At 40.6% G+C, this 15,469-nt stretch overlaps 2 protein-coding genes across 2 annotated transcripts; both read left to right on the top strand.

The window, feature by feature from the left end:
* Positions 1 to 6,115: 6,115 nt before the first annotated feature.
* LOC148698437 (putative F-box/FBD/LRR-repeat protein At4g03220) lies at positions 6,116 to 8,539 on the top strand. Its single transcript, XM_088678091.1, has 4 exons — positions 6,116 to 6,277; positions 6,454 to 6,966; positions 7,853 to 8,032; positions 8,204 to 8,539. Exons 1-4 carry the CDS (start codon positions 6,116 to 6,118, stop codon positions 8,537 to 8,539), a joined length of 1,191 nt encoding a protein of 396 aa, XP_088534217.1.
* A 3,138-nt stretch (positions 8,540 to 11,677) lies between these two features.
* On the top strand, positions 11,678 to 15,178 carry LOC137747963 (replication factor C subunit 3-like). The gene is made up of 11 exons (XM_088678088.1): positions 11,678 to 12,535; positions 12,637 to 12,747; positions 12,843 to 12,875; positions 13,078 to 13,249; positions 13,368 to 13,546; positions 13,666 to 13,802; positions 13,899 to 13,994; positions 14,315 to 14,384; positions 14,469 to 14,546; positions 14,647 to 14,773; positions 15,102 to 15,178. Exons 1-11 carry the CDS (start codon positions 11,678 to 11,680, stop codon positions 15,176 to 15,178), a joined length of 1,938 nt encoding a protein of 645 aa, XP_088534214.1.
* The last annotated feature ends 291 nt before the right edge of the window (positions 15,179 to 15,469 follow it).

Raw genomic sequence — 15,469 nt, 5'->3', positions numbered from 1 at the left:
ATCTGAGCTACCGAAATGGATTTTTGGTACTCATAAGGTGCCTGTCCAATTTTTTGCGGAAATTGGAAACTGGTTTGGTATTTCAGGCATCTATGATGATCGCACCGTTGGAATTTTTTGAAAATGTGATATGTTGTAAGTACTGGGCGGATGAACAACTTTGAAGAAGAAAGTATTTCAATCCAAGGTCTACAAGTTGGAGTTCCGAGGTTGTTTACATGGCTTCAGATTCTTTACGAACAATGGCGTAGCCACCTACAAGGCTAAGATGGGCTGTAGCACAGAGAGGTTTTCTGTAAGGGTAATGCTATCCATACACTCATTTTTACTTTTTACACACCTCTCTTAATTGCCGGTTGTTCGAATCGAATGAATTAAAAATGATTACTAACAAAATATTAATAAGGCTGTGTTGGAAGTAAAATGGGTTTGTGAATAGATCTATTCTTTTGTAAACTCATGCTTATAGCCTACTCAATTTCAATACAAATTATTATTTAATGTATATTTAGTAGAGGAAAGGTAGTAAATAATACGTTTTCTGCTAAAAATTATAAATTAGTTCTATCTCTAGTCCCCCTTTATTCTATTCTTTAAAGAAAAAATCATTTACCCTATGTAATGTAGCTTCTGTGTTTCTTACTTAAGAAAATATTAATAAAGTTCTTTAAATACACAATTAAATCCCTATCTCCGCAATTCTTGACTTTCCGTTGCAATTTTCCAATGAATGTCACCTTTGGTATGATCTTAATCTCTTTATTTACTTATTCTTGATTTAATTAGTAGGTTAATTATTTATATGGTCCTTAAATTTATCGGTTAGGATTATGATTTTGAGAATAGTTTATATTATATTGTTGTTCATTTATATTGATTATTATATAATTTTATATAAGCAAAAAAATAAACATATAATTTTATGGTATTATTTTGAGCTAGCCCGCCCAAGAAAAAAATCATGGTTTTGCCCTTGTTTACGAATTTTGAGTTTGTACTCTTTAGTTTCTGCCAAGGATGATATACAATCATACAACATATATATATATATATATATATATTTGCTTCAGGGAAATCAGTAGTACAAAGATTTTATGATGAAATGAAAAGATTTTCTAATCTGTGAGATTCCAGGCAACATAGGTGAACATGATTTGTGGCTTTGTGCTTTTCTACTGACACGAAAGCTTCTCGTGCTGATAACGTGTTGTAAAACTGATGATGTGTGCAATGGAATAAATAAACAAGACACAAAATTTACGAGGTTCCTCTACAGTTAGTGTGACATGGAGTACGTCCTCGGGGCAGCAGTGGTGGTTTCATTATAATCTTGAATAATAAGATTATAAAGATAACTCTTTCTATTATCTCCTCTCTTCTTTCTTCCTCTACCAGCCGTATGTCTATCTGTGTATATTTGCTCTCCTTCTCATTCATTTTAAGATAAGGCTTTAGACAAAGTTGTGGTGGGATGTCGGACTTCGATAAAGGTAGGATGGTGACTCGAAAGGCGGGCAAGTGGGCTCGGGGCGGTGGCGGCTGGCCTTCAACAGCCGCAGGCCAGCCATGAGTTATTTCTTCTGGAACTGTCGTGGGCTAGGGTCGGACACGACAGTCAGGGCTCTCGATGGGCTTATTCGTAAAAAAAGACCCTCTATGATCTTTTTATCGGAGACTAAGATGAAAGATCATAGAATGCTAGGGGTGAGGAGGAGATTGGGTTATGTTCATGGCTTTGATGTTCCGCCAGTTGGAAGTTCTGGAGGATTGAGCTTGTGGTGGGAGAACAATCTGGAGGTTAATATTATATTTTCGTCCAAGCATATTATTGATGCTGTGATGAGAATTAAAGGGCAAATACATTGGAGTCGGATTACGGGTGTGTACGGAACGCCGTATAGAGTTGAGAAAAGTCTGTTTTGGGAGTGGATGGTTAACCACTTTACCCCTACGGACATTCCTTGGATTTGTGGCGGGGATTTCAACGAATTCCTGTGGGATCATGAGAAGTCTGGAGGAGTGGAGGTTTTGTACAACAGGCCAAGGTTCCTAGAAGAGTTTCTGTCTTCCTCTCAGTTGATGGACTTGGGTTTTAATGGGCCGGCCTTTACGTGGAGAGGGATGAGAAAAGGGGATTGGGTGGAGGAAAGGTTAGACAGGGTTATAGCGAATGAGAAGTGGCAGCAACTCTGGCCGAACTCCCAAGTTATGCATGAAACGGTCTTAGCATCGGACCACTGCCCCGTTATTCTTAATTCTAATATTGAAGGGCAGAAAGGAAGGAAGATGTTCAGGTTTGAGGCGTATTGGGTCTCGGAGGAAGAGTGTAAGAATTTGGTGGAGAAGTGCTGGGAGCGGCGGCATAATGGCAGCCCTGTCAATAGGTGGGTGAGTGCTTTAAACGATTGCCGTTATCGTTTAAGCAGGTGGAATCGCACTAAGTTTATGGGGCGAGGTAGCAGGATCCAGGATCTTCTTTCCCAGTTGGATTTGCTCCAGCGGGACTGGGGACCAAACTATGATGAGATAAGGGAGATTTCTAGGCGGATTGATGAGCTAAGACTCCAAGAGGAGAGTTATTGGTGCCAGCGATCGAGGGTAAAATGGTTGAGGGAGGGGGATGCTAACACTCAGTTTTTTCACTCTTCAACCCTTCAGAGGCGGAGGAGAAATAAGATAGTGAAGCTTAGGGATGAGAATGGGAACTGGGTGGAGAGTCCGTCTCAGGTGCGCCAATTGGTGGATAATCACTTCACTTCAGTTTTTAGCTCGGCAGGGGACCGCAATTGGGGGTCGTTGCTAGATTGCATTAATCCCTCGGTTTCGCCAGATATGAATGAGGCGCTAATTGCACCAATCACGGAAGAGGAGATAAAGGTGGCGGCTGGGAGTATGGGAGGGCTAAAGGCTCCTGGCCCCGATGGTTTCCAGGGGATCTTTTATCAGACATACTGGGAGATTGTGAGGGAGGGTGTTTCTGCTTTAGTTAGAGATTTGATTCAGGATGCGGCGGGTTCGAGTTTGATTAATCAGACCCATGTGGTGCTGATTCCCAAAGTCCCGAATCCGGAAGTTGTGTCGCAATTCAGGCCGATTAGCCTGTGCAACTACTCGTACAAAATCTTGTCAAAGATTCTTGCTAACCGGTTGAAGGTATTATTACCTAAAATTATCTCTCCTTCTCAGAATGCTTTTGTGGCGGGTAGACAAATTCAGGATTGCATTGGCATAGCGCATGAAATGTTTCATTATTTGAAGGGAAGGAAAGCTCGGAATAGATTGGAAATGGGGATTAAACTTGATATGCAGAAGGCGTATGATAGGGTTGAATGGGATTTTTTGAATGCGGTAATGGAAAGAATGGGTTCTTGCAGTAGCTGAAGATCGTTAATTAGTGGCTGTGTTTCGTCTGTGAAGTTCGCTGTTCTCCTAAATGGGCAGGCTGGCAAGTCTTTTGTGCCCTCGCGGGGTCTACGTCAGGGGGATCCTCTTTCTCCTTATTTATTTATTTTGGTGGGGGAACTTCTATCCAAAATGATTCAGGGTGCGGTTGACCAAGGTAGGTTGGATGGTGTTAAGATGGGTGGATCCGGACCCGTGATTTCTCACCTCTTCTTTGCGGATGATACCCTTCTGTTTTTGCGGGCTGATATGAAAAACTGCCGGAATTTGAGACACCTGCTGGACAATTTTTGTGTGGCGTCGGGGCAGAAGGTAAATTTGGAGAAATCTAATGTATATTTTGGGGCTAACGTTCCGAAGGTGAATGCTGATTAGATGGGGAACGCTCTTGGTATGACAGTTGTAATCAATCCGGGAACATATTTGGGGGTCCCTGCCATTTGGGGTCGGTCGAAAAAGCGTGGTCTTGCCTATGTGAAAGGAAGAGTAATGGAAAAGCTACAAGGGTGGAAACAAAATACTCTTTCCCGTGCCGGTAAAGAGGTTTTAATTAAGGCTGTTATCCAAGCTATCCCGGCATACCCAATGTGCATTTTCAAATTCCCAGCCGCTGTTTGTAAGGAATTGGATGCGTTGGTGGCTGGGTTCTGGTGGGGATGTAAGGAGGGAGCCCACAAGATTCACTGGGTTTCAAAGGAGGTTTTGGGTTTGCCCAAAGATATGGGTGGTTTAGGCTTCAGAAATTTTCAGGAATTTAATGATGCTCTGCTTGCTAAACAGTGCTGGCGGTTAATCACGGAACCGGATTCGTTGTGGGCAAAGGTGATTAAGGCTCGGTATTTTCCACATTGCTCGATCTGGGATGCGAAGAAGGGTGGACGGGCCTCTTGGGCGTGGAGCAGCCTCATCTGTGGCAGGGAAGTGATTAGGGAAGGCTCCCATTGGCAGATCTTGGGTGGCCAGGAGGTGCGGGTGTGGCAGGATAGGTGGCTTCCATCCTTGCCCCTTGGACACCCGGTGCCGGTAGGCCAGGTTGCGGTTACTCCCAGTTTAAGGGTCAGTGCACTTATCTGTCCGGAGTCGGGGCGATGGAACATTAGCTTTTTACAGCCTTTCATATCGGGGGAGGCTATGCTGGCTATTAAGGAGACGCCTCTTGGAGATTTAAGTCGTAAAGATAGGCTTATATGGGATATGAGTAAAAACGGTTCTTATTTGGTCAAGTTGGGATACAGATGGCTGCAAGGAAGATCGCTGGCGAGAAGGGATTTGCGTCGGCCTTCTGTTCGTGGGGTTCCCAAAGCGTTTTGGAAGGGGATTTGGAAGCTGGAGGTACCCCCCAAGTTGCGGCATTTCTTGTGGCTTACTGTTCACAATTGTCTTCCTACTCAGTATGCACTGTTCCGACGAAGGTCCTCTCAAACCTCTACTTGTCCTATTTGCTGCTGCCATGATGAAACCATTGAGCACATTTTCCTTTCTTGCTCTTGGGTTGAGCCAATTTGGTTTGGAGGGGCATTGGGCTATAAAATGGATCGTCTTTCTCTCCCTTCTTGGTCGGAATGGATTCAGGGGGTTTTCTCTCCGAACTTATGCAACTCTGGAGATATAATGTGGAGACAATCTTATATTGTTTTTACCTGTTGGTGCATATGGAAAGCTCGCTGTGATTTTGTTTTTAAAGGGGTGCCCATTAACCCGGTAAAGGTCCTGGCTGCTGTCTCGGAGATGGTGAGCTCTTTTTATGGTGCAAAGGCAAAGGCTGGGGATAGAGGAGGGGGCGACGGCAGGAGGAACTCGCAGGTTACGAGATGGTGTGCTCCGGCCTACCCTTATGTGAAGATTAATGTGGATGCTAGCTGGTCCAAGGCATCAAAGATGGGTTTTGTTGGAGTGATTGTGAGGGACATGGAGAGTAAGTTTGTGGCTGCTGCGCGGCATCCTATTACTGCTCCTTCTGCTGCAGCAGCGGAAGCTTCTGCGTTGTTGCACGAATGCATGCTTGGTGCAGAGTTGGGTGTAAGGTATGTAATTCTGGAATCAGACTCCTTGGATGCGATTAAATGTCTTTCTATCTCTCTGTCTATGGGTAGTTGGGAGGCATACCCGGTGTTGGCTCGGGTTAAACAGTTGGGGGGGGGGGGATTTCATTGATTGCCGATGGTCTTGGGTGCCACGGTCTGCTAATGGCGTGGCTCACAAGATTGCATCGATTGGTTTTTCGGAGATGAGTGATGTCGTTTGGGTCGTTAGGCCCCCATCTTCGTTGGTCTATGTATTGAACAATGACGGATTACCGTGCCCTCATTAATGGGGTTGTAGTGGTGCTGGGGATGACGCCTCTACTTGGTGGAGGGGTCGCTGTGGTTATCCCCTGACACTGCTTGGTATTGTTATTATGGTTGCCTCTCTGTAGGCTTATTTATGATATGTTTCTTGGCTTAAAACAATGGATTGGTAGTGGGATAAGTGGCCATCCACAATGAATGGCCTATGGATTACAACAAAATATATAAATGTCGTTTTTTTTTTTCTATTTTTTTGGTCAAATATATATCGATTAGATAAATAAAAAAAGAGGACAGAAAAACAAAAAACAAAAAAAAAAAAAAAAAAAAAAAAAATCGAAGCTCTGTTAACCATTTCTCTTCACTGTTACCCCGCCTGCGGTACCAACCCAAACACTTTCCACCTGGCCAAGCCGAGAACGGCGATGGCGCCAGAGCGACAAATCGGAAGAACCCTCGAGGTTTTCCTTCAATTTGGACGGCAAACAATCGCTAATCACTCAAAAGTTGAACAATCAAAATGTGGGTTTGCTGATTTGATGTCTTGTCTGTCACTGTGTGAGTTCGATTTGGATAGCCATGGAAAGGTAAGTCTCAAAAACCCAAAGAAAACCCTGAAATTTTGATCTTTTCGTTTCCCTTTAAAAGTTGAAACAAGATCTGAAAGAAAGAATCAAAATTTGGTTGGTTACCCTGAAAAATTAACCATTGAAACCATTGGTGCAAAGATTATAGAGGAAGAAAAGACATTCAATGATGGAAGAATAGTGATAGAATCAGTAGTCTTCCGGCTGACATACAGCACCATATACTCTCCTTTTTACCCATCAAATTTGTTGCACGAACCAGTGTTTTATCTCGAAGATGGAGTTCTCTATGGGCATCCTTTCCTATCCTAGACTTCTACAGCATGAACCCCTTGAAATCCCGGAAAAAGAATTTTGAATTCATAAGTTCATTGCTGCAACGCCGCGATCAAAACTCTAGGATAAAGATGTTTAGGGTTCAGGGTCATTTGAGTTGTTCTTGTTTGCATGATTGCATTGATTGGGTGGTAAGGCATAGCATTGAAGAACCTACACTTGAAATCAGTTTGGGTGACAAGTTCGATTTGCCTATCTGTGTGTTCAGCTGTGATTCTGTGAGAAGCCTCAATCTGATGGGCAATAGCCCAGCAATTTCAGACTCACAGTTCGGGTTTCCATCTTCTTATGTCGGGGCTATGAGTCTTCGCTCCTTACGTTTAATATTTGTGGAGATCTTGGAGAGTGCTTCAGTTGGGTGTTTACTTTCAGGTTCTTCATTCCCGTTTCTTGAGAATTTGAGTTTAATGGATTGTCAAGGAATAACTCATCTAAAAATTAAACATTCAACATGTACAAGTTGTCGGAATGCATGCAAACAGCCTGGAAGTTTCTGGATTGAAACTGGAGAGTTTGGACGTCAAAAGTTGTTTCAATTTTTGCCCCAAATCTGAAAATCTTTAAATGGGTTGCTAATTTCAACATTGAGATCATTGAAATCTTTAAAAGCGAATCTATCTGGTTGGCTTCAGCCCAATAGCGGAATGACGAAAAGGAGAGTTGCCGTCAATCTTCTCTGTGCATTATCCGAAGTTGAGAACCTTTGCATAGGCCCTGATTATCAAAAAGAGACATAATCTTGTACGTCTTTCAATTTACTACGTAGATATTAGAATGTTTACACTTGCAGCCACCCTAGCTAAACTGTTTGTGCTTCTGTTAAATGTCTAAATGGGCTAGTACATGGGTCCACTTTTGGAACTCAATCAAACCAGTTTTTTTCCCTCTATGTTGGGACTTAATGGAATGCCCAAACATTTTATTGTTTGGTCTTTTCTTATTGTAGTTTCTCAAACAGAAAGTAACCCCAAAACTTGTCATTGTGTACTCAACGCTAGAAGAAAAAATACACTTATGCGGAGTGTACACTGTGATTTTTGGACCACCATGTATTCTATATATACACACACGTATGTGTGTGTAAAAATATTGTATATATGGTTTTGTATTGTTTGGGCATGCCAGAGATCTTGGTTGTGATCTACATAGATACCGCACCAAGTTTTCCTACTTACACTTGTGACATTCTTTCTTTCTTTTTAGTCATCGTACATTTATGTAGCTTATTTAATTTTGCAGATTTTGTCTGAAATTTATTATGGAGGTGGCCTACGGTTCTCATTTATGAAAGTTAAGACCATGCACATTTCCTTTGGTTCTTTGCAAAAACCAGATATCCCAGGGCTTGCTTGCCTATTCAAGAGCTCTCCCATGCTCCATTCTCTCAGAATTGACGTAAATGGTCGAGAAGACAATGCTGTAAGTTGTGAGCCTGTGGCATAACTTTAATTTTATATTTCTAAAATTCTCTGATCCTTTCATGTGTGTGTGTTTATATTACTTCTGCGCCTTAAAGTAACCAGAAAATGACAATCCTGTAATTACTTATTCGACACTCTACTCACTTGGTACTTCAAAATCAAATTTTAGAGATGGATGAACATTTTATTGGACAATGCTGATTGCACTGAAGAGGAATACTGGGAAAGTCAAGCTCAAACTTTGAGTCACTTCCTATGCCACTTAAAGGTGGTGAACATTCATCTTTACGAAGATATGATCTCTGAGAGTGTGATTAAGTTTGCAAGGTTTTTGCTTCAACATGGAAGCGGCTTGCAAAAAATGATTCTTTCTACTTTCCAATGCTTTGGTAGCAACAAAAATCCTTGGGAGAATAGCATTGTTTTACTAGAGGGCTTGCCCCGGTCATCTGCCAACGTCGAATTCTCAGCTTCTTTTTCTCCAATTGTTTTTTCTGACTCTTAGAATGCAGAGGATGGTATTAGGCTTGAATTCCAGGAGCCATGTCCAAAGAACCAGCGGTGCCGTCGTAGCTTGACCGTGGAGACACCTTTTTGACGTTGTCTTCTGATATGGCGAGCGTATAATTTTGGAGTTTAATGTTTATTGCAATATTGGGAAAGATTGTTTGTTGCAAAATGTGAGAGTAGATTTCTGCTTTTGGGTGTTTAATTTTTGATTGCTAGTTAATATCTCTCTCGTTTCTCGGTTGTCTCTCTGCGTTGATATGGAGATGCATCTGTGTTGCAATATTTTGTAATGTTATATTACATGTATTTCTGCTCCCTGCAGCTCCTATTTTGTTAGTGTTATTATGACTGAGTTTACTCTTCAGCTCTCTCTCTGATATGCATAAATGGTGTGTGATCTAACTAGCGAATCAATATGTGGTGGCTGCGTCTTCTGATGCTGGTACGGTAAATGAATTTACTGTACCAGTAAAACAAGAAGAGAAGATTTCGAGAATTTATGACCGTTTATTGAGTAAATCTCGGAATAAATCCCCTTGTCATCATGGTTTCTTGGAATTGGAAGGGTTTGAGCCGTCACTATAGTATCCCATTATGCACGATGATGATGATGTCTGGTTTTCAAGGCACAATCTCTCAAGATTAGTGTTTCGGCGTCTGCGCACTTGGGGCGTGGAACGCATGAGACCGCCGAAGACGGACAGACGCCGTGGAAACTCGACACGTGGTGTTTTGTGGTAGTCGAGGGGAAGTGGTGCAGATACAGGAATCGAGTCCATTAAATTATCAAGTTAGTGGGTCTTAAGTAACTCAGAACGATTAGCCAGGTGTCCTTGGCCGAATAGTGTTTTCACTTCTTCAGAACCTCTTGGCCTAAGGTTTTAGAAGCGAGTGGGCAACGTATGGGACCCAAAATAATAGATTTGAGCCGAGTAAGATAATGGGCTTAGCCTAAAGTTAGATAGGAGTCCCAGTCTGTTTAAATAGAAGCCTATCCCAAAGTGGATTGGCCGAGTTTGAATTAATGACTGATTTCGTGAGAATATCAGCTAAGTCTTAGTTTAGTCAAGAGTCTTTAAAGATCAAGATGGCATAGTAAGATTCGTAATATTCCAAGAATGTGATTAGAGCAAGAAATGAATTGAGTACCAAGGAAAGATGAGGTTCAGAGTCACAAGTCTAGTAGGAGTGACCAAATTCGATCCAGATGGGAAGATGATTTGTTATTGGACGAAGATATGCTGAGGAGATGCAATCCAAGTAGGATTCTACTTTGGCACCAGGAGACCTTCAACGTAACACACAAATCTGCCTTGCACAAACTCTTGCTCTACGCGAAACCCTCTCATCTTTGAGAAAACATTGACCTTCATAACTTCGTCAAGCATACCTTGCAATTTGTAGAAATAGTTCTGGAGCTGTGGAGTCAAGTGATCGAGGAGTACCTTGCAATTTGTAGGAATAGCTCTACTCCAAGTTCCCATCAGCAATGAGCCTTTGAGTCCCTATTGGAAGATGTTGACTCCTTAGCTTCTTGACAAAGTAAGGTGTAATCAAGTTATCCCGTTCGACACATTGAAAGCCAAACTTTTATTGAACTTCACAGAAACTAACAGCTTTGTCTTCAAGCTCTAGAACCCAAAGGCCGAGACGAGTTCCTTCCTCGACTGCAATTGCAAGATAAGAAGTTAGCAGTGCGTCCAACATCGCCACTGCAATCATTTGCTCACCAATCGAGCTCGGTCGTTGAGTTGGCACGCCCCGCATTCAACTAAAGGACGCAGTTAGCTATTGACCTATGCGCCACGTAGGTTATGTAGTTTTTAGGGTCAACACAATCCTAATAAAGTTTGCCAGTTACTCGGCATTCATTTTGTTGGTTTGAAGCAGACCGTGGTTTTATGTAACCTTTAGATGTTGAGGTCACCTATATTTAGTAATTCCATACGTCATTAGTAGCTAGATTTCTTCTACTAAGTTATCACTCATCAAACTGAATATATTATGTGATAAACCTAAAAATAAAATAAAAAAATTTGTCGTTGAAAGTTAATCCAATCCGAAATGACACTGTTTGCGAAACCAGCATTCGGTGTTGCAAATTTGCTATCATGAGTTCCTGAATTTAGGGTTTATACTGTGGATTGGTAGAGCTGAATGATGATAGATTTCTTTTGGCACCTGTGGAAAATGTGGGTGAAATCAAATAGTGACAGAAAACATAAAACAAACCAAAAGGAACATTTGATTTGAAGGCTAATGTAACCCCAAAATCCAGAATCTACATAGGATGAAATTTCATCTCTCCATAAACATTTTTTAATTATTATTGGTTTACAACCTGTAAAATATTGGATATTGCAGCAGAATTGTCTTGTTCGTACATCAAATTAAACCAATAAAATATGCCGCATTTTGTAGTTTAAAAGAAAAAAAAATTGTGTTGATAATTACTCTGATAATTAAGTTTCTCTTTATTGTTTGCAGAAATTAAAAATATAAATAATTGTCTGGCATGTTCAAAGCATATAAGCTCCCAAGCAAGAAGAAATCAAAGCCAGATTTACAAATTTGGCAGCACATGTTGAAGCACGCCTCACATTGGTCATATAAGATTTTTGAGAGACGGGTAAACTGTTAACACTAATCTTAACGCCGATACTGATATTGTCTCATAATATGCATCGTACCATCTGTAAAAGTATGGAAAGGTGGTTCAAAAGTGGACCTCAAGTGCAAAAGCAAATGCTCTTAACCAACTGAGTTACAAGTCACTTATAATAAGTTGAGGTTTATACGAAGGCCTTGATCAAATTAACAGTAGACCTATTCAATACGAGAGGAAGTTTAACTTCATAAAATTTCCGATGTGATACGTGACCCCATACTATTTAAATTTCTCTATGAGTCCTAGGCGCATAGTATATTCTATATCGGCCGGCTGCTGCATGTTTTATAGACTCAAAATATAGTTTATCAGGCCATGAAGATATCGTTTTTCTTCGTTAAATTCATGGAAACCTCTTCGGAATCTCCTTCATAAAAAACGAAAACCGAAACTCCAATTCTCGCAATCATCATATTGTCATCCGATACGAAACAATTGAAGTTGCAGAGGCAGCTCTGCCGCACAATGCCAAGCCCGTCAATCATCTCCCGCTCTTCGTCCTTCCCACGGCTCAAAAAAGCATGGCCTTCGCAGTACACTCTCCCGGAAAACCTCCCTCCTGCGAACCACTCTGCATGCACAGCTCCTGCGTCGAAGATCACTTCTGCCAAGCTTTCCTGGAGAAGGAAGTTCAGAAAACTTATCAGGAAGAGACGGAATTCGAACTTCACAGAGCAAAGCCTCGAGGCTCACAATAACGCGCACATTGTGAAAGATGTGAACAAGCTTCACAAGAGAGTAGAGCAAGTTAGTCTTCAAGACTATTGTAACTTTGAGATTGATGAGGAAAGAAGCTCAAAATATAGTCCCTATTACATTAGGGGACTCACGTATCCGAACTTCGTTGTCCCTAAGCATCCAATTAGTACTCCCGGGCGTGAAAGCCATACCTCTCATGGTTCTTGGAACTCAATCTCCACCTTCTTTTCGGGGTTCAAAATGCGAGAGTGGAGCTCTTGCTTTGGTTCGAAAAGCAAGAGCAACAAGCTTAGGCCGGAAATGTACACCGCAATGAAACCCCTCAAACCACCTGTAGTTAACTCCTCATCATCGACAATTACAGAGCTTTCTTTGGTGGAGGAGGAGAGCAGAGAGAGGAAGAAGGTCAGGACGAGTAGCAACGAATCTAACAAAGAGAAGCCATTGAGGAAAAGAGTGCGATCAGGAGGAGCAGCAGCAGCTGATGTTGATGCGCCGAGAAATGATCAAATTAAGGTGATGAGTGAAGCCGAGAAGGAGTATGCATGGGCAGACAAGTACCAGCCTCTGTGCTTAGAAGATTTCATATGCAATAGAGACAAAGCAACTCAGCTGCAGGCTTTGGTATGCATGTACATCAACAACTCTTCTTTTTTTTATTTTATGCACTTCTTTTATCTTATCAACTACTCAAATTAATTTGTGCATTGAAATTAAAAACACAGGCCAAAGAAGGAGGATGTGGACATTTCATATTTGAAGGACCGCCAGGAGTGGGGAAGAGAACGATGATCTGGGCTATGCTTCGAGAGGTTTTTGGACGCGACACAATACATGTATGTAGATATGATTCACTCTGTTTCACGTTGATTTATTTGCAGCTTTTATTCATGTCAATCTTTTAATTTTTTTCTTTGAAACATATTATCAGGCCAGAGAAGAGTTCAAGGCATTCAACCTCAAGGTAATTTACTTTATCCTCAATATTTACTTGATCAATTAATTTCACCAACATTTATATTAGTACATATAACATTCTTGGGTGGATTTAGGGGTTCATAATCACAAATGACAATTAGTCTGTAGTTAATCACTCTGTGCTGCATGATATAACAAAACATCGACCTTTTACTCGATTTTTCTTCTTTGTATCTTTCTTCTCATAGGGTGAAATGGTAGGTAGTATAGAAGTACATGTAAAGCAATCTCCTCAACATGTAGAAGTGAATCTCTCTGAACTGAAGGGCTATGAAAAGCATGTGATTGTCGAACTCATGAAGGAAACACAGGACAATACGCTGAACAAATCTATGCCGTGCAGCCTTGACAACTGCCGAGGTATATATATTTAGATTAAAATCAGTACAAATTGATTTACTTCTAAAACTAAGCTGAGTAAATTGGTGCAGGAATAAAGCCTTTGCCTATTTTTATACAAATATACATGTTTGTGCAGCAATAATATTATATGAGGCAGACAAGCTATCAACCGATGCCCTGCTGTATATAAAGTGGCTTTTAGAAAGGTATAAAGGGTGTAATAAGATATTCTTCTGCTGCTCAGATGTCTCAAAGCTTCAGGCAATCAAATCGCTTTGCACAGTCTTTGAACTTTCACCTCCTTCGAAGAATGAGGTGGGAAACTAGTAAATCGTAACAAGGGGTACATAATTATGTGTTTCCTGAATTTAATATGTTTCAGTTTGCTGTTTTCCAAAGAGTTTGATCATTTAGTTTACTTTCTGCATTTTCAGATTGTTGAAGTTCTAAAATTCATATCTAAAAAAGAAGGCATAGATTTGCCACATGAATTGGCTGAAAGGTTAGCCCAAAATTCTAAGAATAACATCCGTCTAGCCATTCGTTCATTCGAGGCTTCTTGGAAGAAAAGGTAATCAATAAGGAAAAAACTAGTTTCCGTCAACTGTTTTTGCCACTCATATTAATTTACGTGTTCTTGGTGTGCTCTGAAACGGTGTACATGCAGCTATCCTTTTAAAGAAGATCAAGTAATTTTGACAGGTTGGGAAGATAATATTGCAGATATTGCCAAGAATATGATTGAAGAGCAAAGCCCAAAACAGTACGCTCCCTTGAATTGTTGGCTATATATTTTGTTCTTAGTACAAAATATTCTGCAGTAAGAGTAAACTATACAATATGTGCCTCGGAAAACTCAGTTTGCCTAGTTCTCAAATTTCCGAGATACATATTATTGTATGAGCCTGTTATATACAAGTTTATAACCTGCCCCTCGCGATATTTAGTGAATCTCACATCCTTTGTTGTGAGATGGCGGTACAAAAGTCGAATGGAGCTTAGCCCAGTTAAACTGTAGAATAGATTAGAATTAAGATAAACTTTGCAACTTCTGCAAATGAAATGATCTGCATCTTTTGGCAGGCTATATATAATCCGCGGAAAGCTTCGGAATCTTATAGTTCATGGCGTATCTCCCGAATTCATTTTCAAAGTAAGCACATTGTTGCCCTTATATTAGATGTCTGTAATTTAAGTAATAATACTATGAAGCAAATTTGTTCTAATTCTTATGCAGTCCCTAGTAGCAGAGCTGAAGAAGTATGTGGACAGCAGCCTGCAGGATCGAGTTGACAGCATGTATGACGAATACAATGTACGAAACTTACAAACCTTACAGGCCAAATTGTTTTGATAGGTGTTAAATAATGAACTACTAATGTCACCAAAATATGGTTTTCTCTTGAATCATGCAGAGGAACGACAAATATATGTTTGAGAGTGACAAAGCATTGGCACTCAGTCGGCACGATCACGGGGAAACGGGTAAAAGGCCCGCCGAACAATCTATAAAGTACGTTCAACAGTTCTTGAGAATTGAAGGTAAAACAACTGTTGGAAAGTTAATATAATCTCATGAACTGGTTTGATTTGTGTTATATATGTAGATGCACGGAAATGTTATATTGTCATACTGCGTGGCAACATAAGATGCTTATATTACTAGACTATGAATCTAGATCATTGATTGGGTTGATTCAGATTTGAATGTGTAGTTCAGATTCACATTCTGACAACATAAGTCTGGCAAGAGGACGTTGCCCTATAAGCGCATTATGTGTATATAACACAAGCATTGCAATGTCCATCACAATTGCAATCTAAAGATTTGCCACTTCTTATACATAAATTTATTTTCATTCGCTCCCAGAGTTTATAGCCAAGTTCATGAGCAGCTACAAGGGTTGCTTAGATTCCAAATCTTTACCCGGTCAAGATCCAACGTAAGGAGACTTCTTATCGTCAGCCAAACAACTCGCGAAGGAATTACGTACCCTAAAATTTCCGTTGGGGGAGCTTCCTCTTTTTTTTTTTTTTTTTTTTTTTTTCTCCTTGTTACATATGATCTTAGTACTGCTGCGGCTGGAAACCATTGGTTTTCTTGTAAACTTGAGATCATGGCTTAAACTATTATGGAGTAGTGTGGAAATCAATAAGGTGTAGTAATATGACAAAAATGTTTGTCAACAACATTTTGAAGTAAAAATAATGTTTTATTAAGCAGTGTATATTATTACC

The sequence above is a fragment of the Pyrus communis genome, chromosome 2 (genome assembly GCF_041283825.1).
Source record: "Pyrus communis isolate YQ-2024b chromosome 2, ASM4128382v1, whole genome shotgun sequence".
In the NCBI taxonomy this organism is placed as follows: domain Eukaryota; kingdom Viridiplantae; phylum Streptophyta; class Magnoliopsida; order Rosales; family Rosaceae; genus Pyrus; species Pyrus communis.
The sequence above is the reverse complement of the archived record's forward strand: the minus strand, read 5'-3'. Positions and strand labels throughout refer to the sequence as shown.